This window comes from Terrapene carolina, unplaced genomic scaffold (genome assembly GCF_002925995.2).
Source record: "Terrapene carolina triunguis isolate 2854851 unplaced genomic scaffold, T_m_triunguis-2.0 Scaffold148, whole genome shotgun sequence".
Classification (NCBI taxonomy): Eukaryota; Metazoa; Chordata; order Testudines; family Emydidae; genus Terrapene; species Terrapene triunguis.
Window position 1 is genome coordinate 8,580,644 of NW_020664499.1, and position 20,017 is coordinate 8,600,660.

Sequence of the window (20,017 nt, forward strand, 5' to 3'; positions counted from 1 at the left end):
CAAGTCACCCTTGGAATTTCTTTGTTAAACTAAGTAGATAGAGTGATTAAGCTCTTGGAGTCTAAGGCAGGTTTTCTAATCCTTCAATCAGTCTCATAGCTCTTCTCTGAACCCTCTCCAATTGTTACTTTCCTCTGCACTCTCTCCAATTTATCCACATCTTTCCTAAAGTGTGGTGCTCAGGATTGGACTCAGTCCTCCTGTTTGGGCCTCCCCAGTGCCAGCTAGAGCAGGACAACTACCTCCTGTGTCCTACATAAAACACTCCTATTAATACACGCCAAGATATTAGCCTTTTGTGCACCTTCACCACACTATTGACTCATATTCAATTTGTGATGCACTATAACATCCAAATCCTTTTCAGCAGTACTACCATCTAGCTAGTTAATCCCCATTGTGTAGTTGTGCATTTGATTTTTCCTTCTTAAGTATAGTATTTTGCACATCTATTGAATTTCATCTCATTAATTTCAGACCAATTCACTAAATTTGTCAAGATCATTTTGAATTAATCCTGTCCTCCAAAATGCTTGCAAACCACAATCCCCCCAACGTGGTGTTATCTGGGAATTTTATAAGCAAACTCTCCATTCCATTATCCAGGTTGTTCATGAAAATATTGACCAGACCCAGGACAGACCCCTGCAAAATCCCACCAGATATGCCTTCCCAGTTTGACAGCAAACCACTGATAACTACTCTGAGTATGGTTTTTCAGTTAGTTGTGCACCTACTGACATTTTAGGGTTCAACCCAGACCAGTGCGAGGTTGTGTCACTGTCTGCCCTGTAAACCTTGGTGCCTGAAAAGCTCTGCTACTGTGGCTCACGGCCTGGACACCAACAGCCAGCAGACGAGCATGCAGTTTCTTGACTGTCTGTGGGCTGTGCAGCCCTAGTTCAGCGCTCTGACCCCAGCAGCCTGCCTACAACACAACAGCCCTACCCTGCTCTCCACCAACCTGGGTTTCTACTTGTGCATGACCCCAACATATCCCCAGTCCTGAATTTCCTCAAAACCATATTTCCTGCCGTGTCCAACCTTCTTCTGGAATACTCAGAGAAGTAACAAGGGTTAAAGAGACCAAAGCTTGGCTTATTCCTTTAACTGGAGTTAACAATCACTTCAATTCAAACAGCACTGGGGTGGTTTAGATTCAAAGTAAAACACGTCCATTAACAAAAGTGAGAGGTTTTAAGTGTATTTAAGTACAAGGGATAAAGAAAAAGTGGTCACAAGCAAATACAAATGAAAATATGGTTCCAGATGGCTAAGACTTAACTCAGGCTACAGTCTAATTCAAGGTAGATTCCTTACCAACTTTTTTCTTTCCAGCCATCCCTAACTCTCTCTCACACAGGACCATCCACAGAAGTACAAGGAGCTGGTTTCTCTGGTCTTCCTAGATGAAAGATGCCAGAATAACTCTGTTCCCCCTTATCTCTCTGAGATTTCATTGAACCTGTATCAAGAGGTGTGAAGACTTCATGGTGTTCTTCCCTTCCTGTGGGCTTCCCATCCTCCTGCTGATTCACATGTAAATGGGGTTTCCACTTCTTTGATTCCACCATGCTCCCTTCCACTCCTGTCTGGGAGAAACCTGTATTTGGTCACAGATTTCAAAGCATAATGTCAATGCTTTTCAAAAATTCCTCCAAAAGTATTAAAAATTGATATTTCACAGATATTAATCACCAGTGTGTCACCAGCTTTCAGAAAAAGATGTTACTTGAGACACTTTACTACAGTTTATTGTATATAATCAGTTGATTCAATTGCTTATTCTCTGCGGTTCAGACCCCCTGGCTTTATAGGCCAGTAAACCTTTGAAATGTATCCTCAAATAAAGTTCCTTTTCTCCTGCTAGGAAGAGATGCCATGTGGTCTGGTGAAGACTTCACACTAGTTCCTCCCCCGCTAGTAACAGCTGAGTGATTACCTCCTCCCCAGTTAGCTTGATGGCTTTGTTTACCTTTTATGTAAATGCCACCTTCATGGTCTCTGCCTGATGACCAGGATGGTCAGACAAGCAAATACACATTCTCTTGTCCAGGGGCATTGTAATGAGGTGGCACTCACCTCTTGCAAGTGCCCCCTTATTCGGGTGTGTGTCTGCACCTCTTTCAGTCTGTGGTGAACCCTTCTGGCAGTTTCTCGTGTCTCAGCCCTCTGGCCGAGTCACACACAATCTGTATAGAACACAACTCAAACAGACCCCTTCTGGGGTATTAGTTCAACAAAGTCTTTAAGCACTGCTGGCCCTGGTAGGGGGCCGTGCTCCCAGGGCTTCTTCCCTGGAGACTTTTCGCCCACTCTGGCCTGTTCTGGCCCCAGCTCTCCACCTGGGCCTCTTAACAGTTCAGATCACCTTTGGGGGTTTATCACTGGCCAATTGTAGGCCACTTTCCCAGTGGCTTATGGGAGGAACCTGGGCCCGCTCACTACTCCACCAGTGCAGGGATCCTAAGAATAGCAGCCACATGCCACCATGTCCCTTTAACTCCACTGGTTTCAGTTCCCTGGCCACTTCCCTGTGGCTCCAGCCTTCACCAATGCTTCATCCTTACCTCAGGGCTGTTCTACATTCAGGCCCAGCAGAAAGCCAGGAGCTCTCTCACTCCCCCAGTCCCTGCCAGCACTGAGCTGTCCATGGTGTTGAAGTCCTTCAGCCCACTAGGAACACCTTCTTTACTCCTCAGGCTCCAAGCAGCAACTGCCTGACTCTGGCTCAGCAGCTCCTTTTATATGGCCCTCCTGGGCCCAGATTGGCTGCTCCTTGCAGCCTCTGATTGTCCGCTTCCCACGCAGACTCTCTATGAAGCTTGGAGGACTCTTCTACTACTCTTTTCGTGGGACAGGTGTGGCAGGACCCTGAGGCCTCCAGCACATATCCAAAACTTTGTACACATCCCACACAAGAATATTAATGATCAGTGAGCTATTAGTTTTCCAGTGATATATTACAGGCCATCTTTTGGTGTATATATATCATGACAACAACGTGTTAAGTATAGATCGCGTGCCAGGCCTGACAAGAGTTGCTGACAGAGTAATGAACCACCAATTGCACTCACCTTATAGTAATTAGATCACAATTCCTTACTTTGCTTATGAGAATATCATGTGGGACTGTGGTCAAATGCCTCACTAAAATTCAGATAGATCACATCTACTGCTTCTCACCTATCCACTAGGCCAGTAAACCTGTCAAAGAAGGACAATAGGTTGGTTTGACATGATTGGTTCTTGACAAATCCATATTGGCTATTATTTAACACCTTATCATCATCATCTAGGTGCTTGCAAACTAATTGTTTAATAATTTGTTCCAGTATCTTTCCAGATATCAAAGTTAGGCTGACTGGCCTATAATTCACTGGGTCCTCTTTGTTCTCCTTTTAAAAGGTAAGTACTATGTTTGTCCTTCTCCAGTCCTCTGGGCCCTCACTCATCTTCCTTGAGTTCTCAACGATAATTGCTAATGGTTCTGAGATTACACCAGCTACTTCTTTAAGTACCTCAGGATGAATTTCATCAGGCTCTGCTGACGTGAATACATCTAACTTACCTAAAAGTTCTTTAGCCTCTTCTTTCCCTGTTTTGGCTTGCATTCCTTCCCCCTTGTTGTTAATATTAATTGTGTTGAGTATCTGGTCACAATTTTTAAATGACGATTGAAGCAAAATAGGCATTAAACACCTGAGCCTGCTTGATGTCATCCATTATTAGCTCTCCTTTCCTGATAAGTAGAGGTCCTACATGTTTCTTCATCTTTCTCTTGCTTCAAATGTATTTAAAGAATATCTTATTGCCTTTTGTGTCCCTCGCTAGATGTAACTCATTTTGTGCCTCAGCCATTTTGGTTACCATGAGACCGATAAACCTGGCCTGGCTGCTAGTCCTGTCCAACATTGCCCCTTCTCACATCAGGTGACAAATAACCTTGCAGAATCTGTTCCTTAAGGTACAGGACATGCCACATCTACCCTAGTTTATAGATGTGTCTAATCCACTGCTCTACCATCTTAGCGCAAGACACTCCATTTGGATAATTCCTGTAAAGAGTTTTCAAGTCACCTCCAGATGGCATACTAGGTGGCAAGAACAAGCTTCAACCATAGCCAATGCCTATCTCATGACAGACCCGATAGTCCAGCCCCCAGGTTTTGACCTTGCACACCATCTGTGGACAAAGATCAATCACTTCAGACGTAGAGTGATCACAGGTATGACAAATGACTCTAAGTGGGACTTTTGTGATTCTCCCCTTTGCTGCTGTGCCTGGTTAGAAGATATAGGCCACATTCTTGCAGGCTGCACATATTGGCAAGATTCCTTCATGATTTGCACAATACCCTTCCCTCAGCTATTGACTGGTTAAGACACTTAGACTAACATGTTTGACTCAAATGTGTATGTAAATGCAATCACAATACCAAAGTTACATGAATGAATCCAAACTGTCGGGTTAGCCCAGTTTTCCAACTTTTTAGTAATTTTAAGGCTATATTAAGATATTTAAAGCAACTGTTATCATGGCACAGAAATTCTGCTGATTGTGTGTGGGGGTGGCAATAGACAGACAATGAGACTATCTTGGGGGGGGCTAAATTATTCATTGTGATTCACCACTGTGTGTTACTTCAGTTTTACACCTGTGCAACTGCACTGAAATTTAGTGAGTAACACAGAGATGAGTCAGGCCCAATATTGGTTATAAATTCAAGCCAATTTTCTGTTCACAAGTTGTCTGCCAATCTGCCCTGATTTCTGCAAATCTCTAGTTCTAGTGCTCACTCCTCCATTCCAAGCTCTTGTCGGGGGAAGGATCTATGACAAGGCAGCATTTGATTTCCATGGGAGCTGGTGTCCCAACTACCAGCCCTTTTTGTACCTCCCTCTGCAGTCACGGCATACTGGATCCCCCTCCAGAACAGGCCCCCTCTGCTGGGGAGCCTGCAGGCAGCCCCTGACTCTCCACCTGAGGTCTCTGCATGAGCATTGACTTTAAGCCAAGGAGTAGGCTTGGTCTGGATTGGATGATGTTATCCTTGAAGCAGCTGATGGGAATCATTGGTCCCGAGACAGGGCCACGATGACTCAGGGGGGGGGGAACCCTCACCGACTAGCCGCCATGGTGGGATTGATCAGCTCCGACTGGTTCTTTCTGTGAGCTGCATCCCACGTGGGATCTGACTCTGACCTGGAACGGTCAATCCCGGGTTGTGACTCCAGTCGATGGCCCCTGCATACAGGCTAGGGCATGTCACCCTGAGGTTCTGGGGGAACTGCTTTTTGCCTCCAGCAATAGCTGGGCCAAAAAGCACTGGTGGGGCTGCACTTTGGCCCAGCTCTGCACCCTGATCCAACCAGCTGCCCAGGACACCCCACTTTGCACACACTCCTCCCTCTTGCAGAGCCTCTCCATGCCTGGGTGCTAGATCTGAAGCAGAAGCAGAGGTGGCTGGGAGGGCTTACGGGAACAGAGTGCCCCATGCCCTGAATCAGACCTGAGAGTGGCATTCACTGCCCTGTGCCTCCTCTCTCTGCTGCAGTCTGAGTGCTCCCACTCCTGCCCTGGGGCAGCAGGTGGTAGTGCACCCTGCAGTAGATCAGCCCGCTACACAGCTGGGATGTTTCAGGGAGGTGGGGGAAGGGGATCAGCCCCATGAACCCCTTAGGCCAGCTGTTCCTGTCTGCATCTTATTCTGGATATGTTCAATTTCAAGTGGGTTAACAAGTGAATGTCAGGCTGCTTTCACCTACACGTGGGGCCGAGACCAGGCAGAGCTCGCCTGTGACTGGCTTCCTGACAGCCACCCATTTCTTCTGCTCCAGCGCCTGGCCCTGAATTTTCTGGGCGTCGTTTGTCTGAAATCCTTGGCTTGTGACATGCTCCATAAATACTGGCTGGGCAAGGGTTGTTCCGGTCTCTTTCAATGAGCAGCAAACCAAGTAATAGCAACAGCAATCCGGGGACAAATATTCTGCCATTTGGAACAGATGAGAACTGTAGCTCTCTCCGCTGCAGAGGTCCATGCTGTGAGACAGATTTATAAAGCTCAGCATTCAAAACCTTACACCTTAAAACGAGGCATTATACTTACGAAACCTAAAGGTTGCATTTTGTACGGAACAGAGAGGCTGCCAGCAAAGCGTGGATCTCCTCAGGAGAGCCAGAAGATGAAGTAAATGATTGATCTTTTGAGTTCTGAAATCCATATATGTAACAGTGCAGCTCTGTAAATTGTAGGGGTGCTAAAGCATTTCACACAATCATCATCTTTCATAGTGCACAGAGGCCTGTTCGTTATCTGGCCTGCAGGAAGATAGCTCCTGGGGATTATGAAAACGCTAACAGCTTGAGCCAGGAAACGAACCAAGAAAAACACTGAACCTTTGAAAAAGCTGGAAGCGTTTTTCCTTGTTTAGAGGTTTTACTGAATTATTCCTCACAGTCCAAGCTAGTTGTATAGTAGAGTCTGCTCTGGAAGAATAGCTTGCAAGGCAGCCCTAGTTCTGCACTTTCACAGGGTAGCTGAGTTAACATAGTATACTACAGCAGTTCTCAAGCACTGGTCTTGTTTGGTTGACCTTTTGCACCAGCATTTTTATACATATTTTATAACTGAATAATCCACCACTGCAGCCTCACACTCAGCAGGTCAATGATAGAGGCCCCAAATGGGCAGACAATCAATTTCTAATGTAAAATGTCTTCCTACTAAGTAGTCTTTCTCATGAAGAAATTAATAAATCTGTCTTCAGAGCAGGGTTTGAATAGAGAGCAGTAAATATGGCCTAGAATCATACACTGAACAATAAGAATAAAACAAAATGTTGAATAGCTGCTCAGTAAGTGAGCGCCATCCATCCTGTGCACTGAATGAGGCAGGGGTCCTGTGGAAAAAACAGTATGTGATTGTTGTATGCAGTGTAGTTGTAGCCATGTTAGTCCCAAGGTATGAAAGAGACAAGGTGGGTGAGGTAATATCTTTTATTGGACCAGCTTCTGTTGGTGAGAGAGACAAGCTTTCTAATCACATAGCTCTTCTTCTGTAGTAAAGTGTCCTAGAATCATCAAAGTTAGCAGTGGGAAAAGGCCTAGAGAGAGCCATTTCCAAAGATATCCTCTAAGAATGCTCCTGCAGCTGCACTCTCACAGTTCCTGCTGGCTGCAACTTTTGCAGGCACAGTCATTTGAAGGTAGGTGCAAATATTCAAAGTGAGGCTTCTAACTACTAATTGCTCCTTTATACCAGCTAGCTAGACCTCTTGGGTGGGATTTCCAAAGACACCTAGGGGATTTAGGTGCCCAGTTTCTATTAATTCCTACCCTTAGGCAGCTTTGTGAATCTCTTTCCTGCATTCTGTCATTTGCATATGTGACTGCATGTGCAAAATCACAGCCATAAATAGTTGCTTGTGTAAAATTGCAGGTGCAGTCATAGAAGCGGCAGAGTTGAGGCTCTTTTGAAAATGTGGCCCTTTATGGTATGTCTACACAGCAAAGAAAAACCCGGGTCAATGGCAGCTGACTCGGGCTCGCGGGGCTCGGGCTGAGGGGCTGTTAGTGTGGACTTCCAGGCTCGGGCTGGAGACAGGACTCTAGGCCCCTGCAGCGGTGGGAGGTTCCCAGAGCTCGCGCTCCAACCCGAGCCCAGAAATCTACACAGAAATGAAACAGTCCCGCTGCCAAAGCCCCGTGAGTGTGAGTTCATGTGCCGGGTCAGCCGCGGGTTTTTCTTTGCTGTGTAGACATACCCTTAGAGCATTTAGTCTGATTCCATTAGCATTAGCTCACTTGGTCTCTTTAGTCATCTACTACCTAGCCCCAATTTGGAGTACTGGTCAGAATTTTCTGTGCAGAAAATGTTTTCGATGGAAAATATGGTTTCATCAAAAACACAGTTTCCCGTGGGAAAATTGGAATTCCAGCAGGACAACTCCACAGTGTGAGAAAGTGTGGGCAACCCATTTTCTTCCACTTTCTGACTGATTTCCAACTGGTTAAGGTTTCAAAGCAGTAAGAAAATGTAGGTTTGATTCCTCTTTCTTACTTTTTCAAATTCTCCTGTGTAAGACTTGGAAACTCACAATCAGAAAATCTTGAAAGGGGATTCAAAAATCCTCATGGGAAAAATTCCTGCTTTCCAGGCAGCTCTATGAAAGTGTTTCAAGATCTGATGCAGCTAGAGTCTCAGGCCTTGTCTACAACAAATTCTTTGCCAGTACAGCTATCATCTATACTATCTGTACTAAGCTATACTGGCAGAGCCCTCTAGTGTAGAGACAGCTTATGCCAACAGGAGCCGTTTTTTGCCCAGCATAATAACACCATTCTTATGACATTAGCTATGCTGACAGAAGCCCTCTTCTGGTGGCACAGCTGCGTCTATATGGGGTTTTTTGATGGCATAGATATAATGGCTAGGAGTGGGTGATTTCTTCACACCCCTGACCAAGGTAGCTATGATGAAAATACTTTGTAGTGTAGACCTGGCCTCAGAAACTATGGTTGGTTTTCCATCTGATTAATTTAGGAACAATGAGGGTCTTTAATATATAGAGATATACCTATCTCATAGAGCTGGAAGGGACCTGAAGGGTTATTGAGTCAAGTTGAGTCCAGCCCCCTGCCTTTACTAGCAGGACCAAGTACTGATTTTTGCCCTAGATCCTTAAGTAGTCTCCTCAAGGATTGAACTCACAACCCTGGGTTTAGCAGGCCAATGCTCAAACCACTGAGCTATCCCCCCCAGCTTCCTGATATTTGGACAGTGTTAAATTAAATATTTAAACAGCTGACCTGTGCACTTGATTGTTCACCTCTCAGTCATTATGAACCCCGAGGATTAACCAATAAAGGTGCGCTGGTGTAGCTAAGCCGGATGTGCCAAAGTCAGAGCTTTCCCTTGTGGCCTGCTTCAGCAGTAGTTCAAAGAGTAGCCAATGTTTGCTTGTATTGCAAATGCACCATTTCAAATTGATTTTTCCTATGCTGTGCCTAGGCCCTTTCCTTGCATTGTAGATCTAACAGCCTGCCTTCTCAGCAGCATTGATCTCCACCTCTTGGAATATCTACACAGCATGCTGAGCAGAGCCCTGAGCATGGGTGCAGGAGGGGGCTCCAGGCTGGGGGGTGGGGCCAAGGATTTGGAGTGTGGGAGGGGCCTGCAGGTTCAGGCAGGGGGTTGGGGTACAGGAGGGGGTACAGGCTCTGGGCTGGGGGGTTCAGGGTGTGGGAGGAGGCTCTGGGCTGGGGTAGGGGTTGGGGTATTGGGGGATGAGGGCTCTGTCTGGGGGGTGCAGGCTCTGGGGTTTGGAGTGCAGGAGGGGGCTCTGGGTTTGGGGGGGCCTCATGGCTGGGGCAGGGGCTTGGTCGTGGGCTTACCTAGGGTGGCTCCTGGTCAGTGGCACAGTGGGGCTAAGGCAGGGTCCCTGCCTATCCTGGCTCTGCACTGTGCCCCAGAAGCAGCCAGCAGGTCTGGCTCCTAGGCGAGGGGTGGCTAGGAGGCTCCGCTCGCTGTTCTCACCCACAGGCACCCCCCTCACCCCAGCTCCCATTGGCCACGGTTCCTGGCCAATGGGAGTGTGGAGCTGGTGTTCTGGGTGGGAGTAGCACGCAGAGCACCCTGCCCCCCCCCGCCTAAGAGCCAGACCTGCTGGCTGCTTCTGGGGTGCAGCGTGGTGCCAGGACAGGCTGGGACCCTGCCTTAGCCCTGCTGTGCCGCCGACAGGACTTTTAACGGCCCGGTCGGCAGTGCTGACCGAAGCCGCCAGGGTCCCTTTTCGAGCGGGTGTTCCGGTCGAAAACCGGACGCTTGGCAACCCTAGAGACAGCTCATGGAAGCATGGACTACATGCATATGTAGCTGGAGGGCTTTCGTATGTGATCCCCATTCTTACGCCATTCTGTGGGGTGGGTGGGACAGAGCCTGTGTATAACAGGGTGATGCTCAGAGAGAGAGGAGCCCCATACTCGAGAAGTGAATAGTGTTCCATGTTAACTTCCCTGTTTTCTGGAGAGAGAAGGAAGTGTAGGAACTGCATGCTGGAGAGCTCAGCTAAAGTGCATGGCTCTTCAGCTATCAGGGACTGGATCTACTTTGTCTGTTTGGAGTATGTTTTCTTCTTAAAACCCAGCATTTTCCCAAAGAAAAGAATCGGTAGATATCTGAGTACAAGGTGAATAACAACGCCTGTAACTCCAGTGCTCTAAGCTCTTTGGAGCAGTGACTTTGTTATTTAACTCCATGTACTCGTCCAGTGCCATAGAGATAATGAAATACAGGGACACTGATTACAGTACAATTTCTTTGTAATTCAGGGTGGTTCTAATTTTTGATACCTGTAATTAACACTATTGCACAGAACGAGAAACTTCACTTTAATGCCTGAATTACTTAATGTTACCCCTTTGGTCTCATATTGAACACATATTTGTAAAAATCCTGGTACATTACCTACATGGCAGCCAAAGGATAATTACTATGTAGTTATTCTTTTTGATACATGTATTTACTGCAAAATTCTACAAACCAAAGTTTGACCCCATGGCTTAACTTGGTTCATGGCAGTGCCTGTTAATCACCCTCCCACCACACTCTCCTAGACTGACATGGAATTCCCAGGCAGATACTTCCATTTCCTTTGTACTAACATGGTCCTGGGCACAGCTACAGAAACAACTCCTGGAAAAAGGCCTGATGTTTAAGTGTTACAAGGCCCCCTTGGAAATGTACAGCAGTTTAAAGTGAACCTTTGTTCCTGTCTAATTCCTGACTGAGCCATGTACTCACATCTATAATTGTATTCTGTTAATGAATATTTCTGAGCAGAGTACTTAGAATTGGTTTCTTATTGCACTCATGTCATTATATGGAGTATCAGGTACCTATCTCCATTTCCTGTCTATTTACATGTAAATGTAACTGTACATAGAAAGAAATAACATAAGAACAGCCAGACTGGGTCAGACCAATGGTCCATCTAGCCCAGTATCCTGTCTTCTGATAGTGGCTGGTGCCAGAGGCTTCAGAGGGAGTAAACAGAACAGGGCAATTTATCGAGTGATTCATCTGCCACTTTGTTGTCTAGTCACCCAGTTTTGTGAGACCCCTTTGTAACTCTTCACAGTCTGCTTTGGATATCTACAAACTTTGCCACATCACTGTTTACCCCTTTTTCCAGATCACTTATGAATATGGTGAACAGCCCTGGTCCCAGTAGAGATCTTTGGGGGACCCTGCTATTTAGCTCTCTCCACTGTGAATTATTTATTTATGAAGGCCTGAAATTTGTACATGTCCATGGAACTTCTGCAGAAGAGAAAAAGAAGGGGAGATTGCTGGGAATTGTAGCTATAATCTCTGCATACAGGACAAAATGCAGCTAGCAGCATACATCACTTCCTGGTTCTCCACCAGCCCTGAGGTTCAGCAAGGTTATCTGTATCCAGTGCAGAAAACTTCATTTGCCAAAGCTCTCTACTCCTCATTCACCAGCCAGCCACAGACCCGTGTGGATTGTGCCTGGAACTCCAAAGGGGAGCCGCGTTCTAGCCACAGCCCTTCTCAGGGCACCTGCATGGTGCTCTTCAGAGAGCAAGAAGTGGAGACTTCTGCAAGCTGTGCATATCTCCCACCTGCCTGAAACCCCCCTGCTCCCAACTGCTGCTTGACTGTACCAGCTCGACCAGCATTTGGCACAAGCACACTGAACTCTGCTTTGGGGACAAGGAGTTCAGCAGATACTGGGAGCAGGGTTATCCATGTAAACATGAATGATACCAAACCCTGTTGGGGAGGGACATCCAAGGCAGCTGGCAGACCAGAGAGCCTCTCAGGGAATCCTGATCTTCACTCATCACTGTCGAGAGCGGGGTGTCTCCCCCACAGGTGAATGATGGGCCCAGAAGCCCAGAGTGGGCTCTCCCTGGCTGCAAGCCCAGGGGAAGGTGATGAGGGACTCTCTTCTGGGTTACCATATGGAGGGACCAATTAAAACATGCAAAATCAAAAGCGGAATCAAGAAGCTGGGCTCTTTTACCAAGACTCGGAAAGTCTCTCTGCCAAGTACAGCTCAAAGCCTTTCCGTTTGCGCACGGGGAGAGATTGCAATTGGATTGGTCTGTCGTCTTTGGCAAAGGAAGAAAACCAGACGGAGAACCCACCGACAAACTCCAAAGGTGCAGGAAGTGACTTTAGCGGCTGGCTGAGGGAGTGTTTGTTCTTTCCCTGCCGTACTGTACTAGGCCCGAGAGGGCACACTGATGATTGGAAAGGTCTCATGTTATTGCATTAACTGTTACATGAGTCAGCGCCATTGAGCTAGGGGTTCTCCATTGCTCCAGGGAACAGCCAAACACCACAGGCAGCATATGGGCCAGTGGCTAAGGCAGGAGACGTGGGCTCGAGTTCTAACTCTGCCACATCCCCTCTCTGTGAAACAGGGTGACAATACTGGGCTCCTTTGTACAGTGCTGTGCAGCATCAGAGCCAGGAGTGTGTCACAGTCACGGGTGACTTTTGTCCTAGTGCCAAATGTGGATAATAACGAACGAAGCCAGAGGTTAGTGAGAGAGAGAGACAGCCCACATGGCAGCACACACTGAAAAACCTTGACAACCCTGCAGCATTGTAAACTTTCTCTATGGCGCCCGGCAGCCCCTGAGGTGCCAAGAGCCTGTTGCTATTGGGGAAAGGCTGGGGAGGTTGGTTCTCTTTGGGCCTTTTCCCAACCACTCTGTTTTACAAGCAACTCCCACAGCAGAAAGGGAGTAAGGACGTGTTTGAATCTAGATTAGGTCAAGGCCAAGGTTTGGGCTCCAATTTTGAGGCTCAGTCTGGACAGAGTCGTGGTTCAGACTCCAAATGAGCAAAATTGGCCCTTTTCAGATTTGCATCGAACCCAAAACCAAGATCCTGGGGGCGAGCTCAGAGCTATGGATGCAAATGAAATATTTAAGAATACAGATGTTTCAACAGGGAGGCCAATTGTGTGGGGCATTCCTTGAAATCAGACATGCCCTAGCTCAACCAGGAGTTCTGGGCTGGCTGCAAGAGTCGCTGGGTGAGGCTCTCTGCCCTGTGCTATACAGGCGGTCAGTCTGAGTGATTAGAATGGTCCCATCTGGCCTTAACATCTAGGACGCTCTAAAGCTATTAAATTCCATGGCACTTTCCCAATGCCGGAGCAATGACTGGACTGGGCTCCTGACGCAGGACCGTGCTCCAGTGACGGTGAATTTGATTACCTCTTTTTACACTTCCGTGTTAGGTGGCTGGACTTGGCACAGCTGTCAGCATTGCTGAGCCCTTACAAAGAAAGACTCAAAAAAAACCCCAAAACCAATTACAACCGGGAGAAGAATGAATAAGCCATGGTGAAGATGTACATTTATTTTTACTTACAGAAAAGCTGCTGATCACCACATTCATTTTGGCACTTGGAGACACTTGGAAGTGCTTTGCTGCAAGGTGACAAATCACAATCTCTATAAAAATATACAAAGTGGTGTAAAATCGCCAGTGATGTTCCACAACGAGGGCCTAAAAGCAGTACACACACACACACAAACACACGGTGCAAACGAGAGTGGCACAGTGATTTCACACCAACCAGATCCTACAGACTTGAAGATGTGTTAATGACCAAACAAAAAAGGTACCCTAGCCAGCAGCAATGTAATTAAATGGTGTCAGATTTAGCCTGGTAATTAGCAATCAAATTGCAACTGAGACTAGCGAAGCATAAATGACATTTAAAAGCTTACTCAAATTAAAGTGCAATGCGTGTTAACATTTGCCTCCATACAGCACTGGATAGCAACACTGAAGCACTTAGCTGCTCTAAAAGGTTGCTATTTTTGTGGTCTGCCCATAGCCTATTTTCTTCCCTCCTGACATGAAGAAGGTCATGGGCACTCAGCAACCACCGTGTCGAAAAACCATTAACGAAACACTACTGGACAGGGACCGAAAGGTCCTTCTGGGGTTAATGCAATGTGTGCAGACAAAAGCTAACCCCTGTATAGCACGAAGAAGAGTATTACTTCAGTCCATCTCAAATTATCCATGGAGGTGCAGAAAAACACTATCTCAGCCTTGGCGTGGCATGGCGTTCTAATGGCTACTCGGCCGCCATGCCGACAGATTCCCCAGGCAGCCCCCATTATAAATACAGAAATAAAGAAAAGCAAAGAATAACCATTCGGACAACGTTTTTATGCTCAAGAGATTGGGGGAGGGGCATCTCTCAGAATGGAGCAAAATCTCTTCTCTGTGCCAGAAAGAAAACAATTTGTTCCTGCCCTAGGCGCCCTTTCAGCATTGTCTTTTTGTTGGTTGATTTGGGACACAAAACTAGCTTTGAATGGATTAATACTCTCCTTGAAGTTAATACACGCACTCCTGGAACCACAGTCCAGGTGTGTCTGGCTCCTGTCCCTTACTGCTGAATGCCAGCCGGATCCTCTTTGCCTTTCTCAGCTTTCTTCAAGGCATTAATGACCGGTAACCAAGGGGAAGGCAGGTCAGGGACGGTTTTCTTGCCTTGATTTAAGTGGTTAATGGCCGTGTAGAGACTTCCTTGGGGTCCCACTTCCTGCTCTGAATAGTACATCTCCAGCGCGGCGGGAGTGCAGTGCTTGTGCTGGGGAAAAGAACAGAAAACACCATGAGCAAAAGAGACCTGCAGGCCTTGGTTAGAAAGCAGAGGGAGCAGGGACGCTGGCTGGGCCCCAAGCTCCCTTGTAACCAATAACTGTGCTGGGTCATGCTCTTCCATGCGGCAAGAGAAAGGATGCAGATAACTCGACCCCCTGTAGTGCCTGCTGATCCACTCCCTGGGGCGGCGTCTCTTTACACTGGCATAACTCCACTGGCAACACGGGTTCCTCTGGATTCGCATCAGGAAGCAGAATTCTGCTCCCTGTCTAATTGTCCGAGCTGGGAAACAGGGTGGATGGGCTTCGACTTCTGACTCAGTGACCATTCTCCTATATATGCTGGGTTCCCTGGCCTGCCTACATCCCCCATGCTCCTCCTCTTGGTGCTGGGAGGCAGCCACATCATGGGAGTTCATGGCTGTGTTGCATTATGGGAGATATCATCTGGTCAGGGAGCCCGGCCCATAGAGGACGTGAAGCAGTCGGGACCTGAGGCATCTGACCTACAACTCCCATGAGGCCATGCATCAGGATCTCCAGATTGAAATATTCATTTTGGGAGTATCTGGTTTTTCCACAGAAAACAGGCACTTTTCATGAAAAGCCCAAACCCCCATTTTCTCTCAAAAATCATTTCAACTGAGAATTTTTGACCATCCCAAATTCCTGGAAGCCAGGTGATCTCCCCTGAGTTTGGGGTTTAATGGCAAACATCTCACGCAGAGCTGGTTCCAGCTTCTGACATGTTCCCCAGTCTCATCGAGCCGCTCTCCCCACAGGAAGCACGCGCAGGAGTTAGGACAAGAGAAAGGCTGGGCCCCGCCCTGGGAAGGTGCAGGATGGGGAATTTCAAAAGCCTCTCAGTGATTTAGTAGCAGGATCCCGGCTGCTGTCCTACATCAGATAGGACCTTTCCATGCTAGAACAGCTAGCATATGCTTAAACACGGCAGCTAGCCCCTTTGAACAAACCCTTAAAATCCTCACGCAGGCAGGACAGATTGTATTTTAACCAGAGCCGGCTCTACCATTTTTGCCACCCCAAGCAACAAAAAAAAAAAAGCTGCCCGGACTGTGCCGCCCCAAGAATGGACGGAATGCCGCCTCTTCCTCCACTGGTGCCTGGAGCCGACCCTGATTTTAACCCATGTCTGCTGGTGTCTCCCCACTAGGGCTCACCTTGACCAGCTAACAGCCTGCAGCCTGCCCCGGCTGCCCTAGAGTTTGAGAACATATTAGTTCAAGTCTACTAGGGAGCGTGTCTTTAAAACTTGCCTTTTATCCTAGTGGGGAGAGGCCTCAGATGTCCTTAATGTGCTAGATGGGCCAAATCCTGCCTGCCTGAGTGGGGTAAACCTAGACTATTAGCTTCAACGGTGTCAGCGTGAGAGGCAACATGGTCTGGGAGGTAGATGGGGGAAGGGTAGGGAGGCTATAGGGCGAAGAAAGGACGGAGTGCCTTCTGCCTCACCTCTGCCCCAGCAGTGCTGTCACAAGGGGGGGAGCCTCTCCAGCAAGCTCTCAATTCCTTTGTTTGTAACAGGCATATGATTGTTCACTGCAGCCGAGGCACCCGGCACTGGCCAATAATCAGGGCTGTGACATTCACACAAATATTAACAGCAGTGAGTGGAATTGGTGACGTTTGAACTCATGGGCTCCTGGCTCCCAGCTCAGTGCACCTTCCCTCCTTTGCCCCTTTTCTGAAGCCCTCAGAGAAGATGGACACCCTGTGCTCAGGGACCCGTGAGAAGTTGGTCTATGCTGTCAATGTTGGTCAAGTGGAGGAGTGTGGGGGAAGGGGGCCACTGCTGGCACCTTGCAGTCTTCACAGACTGGCCTAGCAGAACTGGGCAGCCACTGGCGTCCCACAGGACCTGCTGGAGTTAGGCAGGGATCCCCACACAAAAACTGCTGGGGGCAGAAAAGTCCCCCAAAAGACCCCAGGGCTGAAATCCTGGCCCCACTGAGTCCAGGGCAGCTTTTGGGGCCAGGAACTCCTGCATCCCCCCAAGTTCTGTGGGTCTTGCATGGCACACTATACAGGAGGAATCTGTGGGCTAGATGCCCCCTCAGAGTTCTGACCCTTGGGACTCCCCAGGGGGCTAGACACTGAGCTGGGGTCTGCCCTTGTCCACTCCTCAACAGGCTGGCTAGCCTCCCAACAGGCCTGTCTGTGCTGTTCTGATGGAGCACCCAACACAGCCTGCCCCCGCCACTGCTCCCTGAGCCTGTTGCTGGGGAAGCATCACAACAAACCAACAGCCCCCACTCTTCCCAACACGCTGGCCAAGCAGGCCCAACATTTCCCCTGCCAGGTGTTTGGCTCAGGCTGATTTTGAGGGGGAAATTTCAGTCAAAACAGTTCAGCTGTTTCAGAGAACAAGGGGAGGGGAAATACACTGCTTTGCCCAGATTAGCAAATTCTTTTTTAAATTTGGCCAAGTTATAAGCCACTGGAAAAATCGCATTTGACACATGCTCCATAGAAACTTCATAGATGTTAGCAGTAAACTCTCCAAAGGTTCTGCCCTCACTGAGCATGCTCCATCCCCTCACATCTCCCCACTGCCTCCTGTGGAAAAAATAGTCTGTGATCACATCATTACAAACTGTATCAGAATGCATACACACAAAGGGACAGAGTTAAGGTTGTACAGGCAGTCTTAATTCTGGCATTTCCTAACTTTTGAGTGCTTGGCTTTGCAACCTTAATTTTCTTTTAACTTGTGTGTGTCTGTCTGTGCATCGGTGTGTGTAACATATAATACATGTTAACAAACAAAATCTACATTTAGTGACAGTTCAGGTTGATGCAGGACACATCCCATCTGTCCATAAACTTAAAAGCTTGGAAATAAGCAGTTAAGTGGAAAGATTCCTGCAATCCTTGTCACCTTTGTATTGTCTACATCTTCAATAGCACCCTCCAACGCACCACAGAGCTCACTTCCATCTCCAGCCAATACCCAAAAGCAACACATGCCCCAACAGCATCAAACTTGCATCTAACACAAAACCTTACCAGTGATCTCAGCTGTGTTAAGACAGAATATGTTCCCAAATGCATGGTATGTGTGGCAGTCAGATGGGCTGATTTGGTCATAATTGATATGAGGTCACATTTAAAGGGTTTGGGTTAGTGACAAGTCCTAATGCAACATTAACTGTCACTGAATGTAGTTTTTGTTTGCTAATTTCACACTTTTTTTATCCAGCTTTGGTGTAGCTGAGCTGTCCCCAGAATCAAGGAGAAGGGGAGCTGCCTCTGCCTGAGAATCAGAGGGAGAAGCTATGGTGCTGAGACTGCTTCTAGGTCGACCCTCCGGAAGGGTGTGAGCAGCTGAATGACATGTCTCATTCAGTTCTGTGTCTATAACACTGTATCCCATTGGAAAGTTACTGAAAGAGAAGTGCTTCGTGTTTAACGGTCAGCTGGAGGGATCATAGAATATTAGGATTGGAAGAGACCTCAGGAAGTCATCTAGTCCAATCCCCTGCTCAAAGCAGGACCAACACCAACTAAATCATCCCAGCCAGGACTTTGTCAAGCCGGGCCTTAAAAACCTCTAAGGAAGGAGATTCCACCACCTCCCTAGGTAACCCATTCCAGTGCTTCACCACCCTCCTAGTGAAATAGTGTTTCCTAATATCTAACCTAGACCTCCCCTACTGCAACTTGAGACCATTGCTCCCTGTTCTGTCATCTGCCACCACTGAGAACAGCTGAGCTCCATCCTTCTTGGAACCCCCTCCCCCTTTCACGTAATTGAAGGCTGCTATCAAATCCCCCCTGTGACATTGTGCAGTCTATATGGTTTTATAAAAACATGATAATAAGTGAATATAATGTAACTGGGATAGTTTTATAAAAATTTGATAATAAGTGACTATAATGCAAATGGGATATGCTTTGTGCAAAAGGTCTCTTGTAAGGTATCATTACAAAGCTCATAATCTACTGAGTGTGATCATCCTATTTGTAGAAATGTACCACTCTTGTATCTAAAACTAGAAATATAAAACATAACTCTGAGGGCCTATTGTAATTATGTAAAGTGTGGGCCATTAATGGTGGTTTGGAATCTTGATGACTCCCATTAACAAGGACCATTATCCGCAGATGGCTGTGTTTACCTGTGAGTCTTCCTGTATATGTGTGTGCTGGCAAGTGAGCAATGAAGTCTTGCAGTGACATGTGATCATGTCACCTGAACTGGAATCCATCTTTAACCTGGTGCTTTTCCAGTGGGGGGGGGTGGAAACCCAGAGGGACAAAAGGTTCCCGCCTTATGCAAAAGATATATAAAGGGGTGGAAGAGAACAGACGGGGAGAGGAGCCATCATGAAGAATCCCCTAGCTACCACCTGAGCTGGAACAAGAGCTGTACCAGGGGAAAGAATTGTGCCCAGGCCTGGAAGGTGTCCAGTCTGAGAAAAACTTACTGAAGCATCTCTGAGGGTGAGATTATCTGTATTCAGTTTGATTAGGCATAGATTTGCGCATTTTATTTTATTTTGCTTGGTGACTTACTTTGTTCTGTCTGTTACTACTTGGAACCACTTAAATCCTACTGTCTGTATTTAATAAAATCACTTTTTATTTAGTAATTTATCAGAGTATGTATTAATACCTGGGGGAGCAAACAACTGTGCATATCTCTCTATCAGTGTTATAGAGGGCAAACAATTTATGAGTTTGCCCTGCATAAGCTTTATGCAGGGTAAAACGGATTTATCTGGGTTTAGACCCCATTGGGAGTTGGGCATCTGAGTGCTAAAGACAAGCACACTTCTATGAGCTGTTTTCAGGTAAACTTGCAGCTTTGGGACAAGTAATTCAGACCCTGGGTCTGTGTTGGAGCCAGACTGGAGTGTCTCGCTCAGCAAGACAGGGTGCTGGAGTCCTGAGCTGGCAGGGAAAACAGAAGCAGGGGTAGTCTTTGCACATCAGGTGGCAGCTCCCAAGGGGGTTTCTGTGATCCAACCCATCACACCCCCCCCCCCCACTCTTCTCTTCTGCAGACTAAATAACCCCAGTTCCCTCAGCCTCTCCTCGTAAGTGATGTGCCCCAGGCCCCTAATCATTTTCATTGCCCTCCGCTGCACTCTCTCCAATTTGTCCACATCGGTTCTCTCCCCCCAGCTTAGTGTCATCTGCTGTGGCACCCTCTGTGCCTTTACTCACTCCCCGAAACACTCCCTGCCTCTCCTTGACTTCCCAGAATTAGGTACCACCAGGGGAGGCTGCAGCAGCAGGTTGCCCTGCATTACACTTGCCTGGCTGCCTACTGCACCGCCCCTAAACACAAGTCTTTGTAGCCTGGGCTGAGAAGCTAGACGC

The 20,017-nt window shown here is 47.4% G+C and overlaps 1 protein-coding gene across 1 annotated transcript in view; it reads right to left on the reverse strand.

The window, feature by feature from the left end:
• Positions 1-13,899: 13,899 nt before the first annotated feature.
• The window catches only part of LOC112113917 (neuronal vesicle trafficking-associated protein 1), a 46,027-nt gene continuing 39,909 nt past the window's right edge, over positions 13,900-20,017 (reverse strand). Inside the window, exon 5 of the mRNA XM_024210374.2 lies at positions 13,900-14,658. Within this exon, the coding sequence (XP_024066142.1) occupies positions 14,455-14,658 (204 nt within the window). The 3' untranslated portion in view covers positions 13,900-14,454. The remainder of the gene's footprint in view (positions 14,659-20,017) is intronic.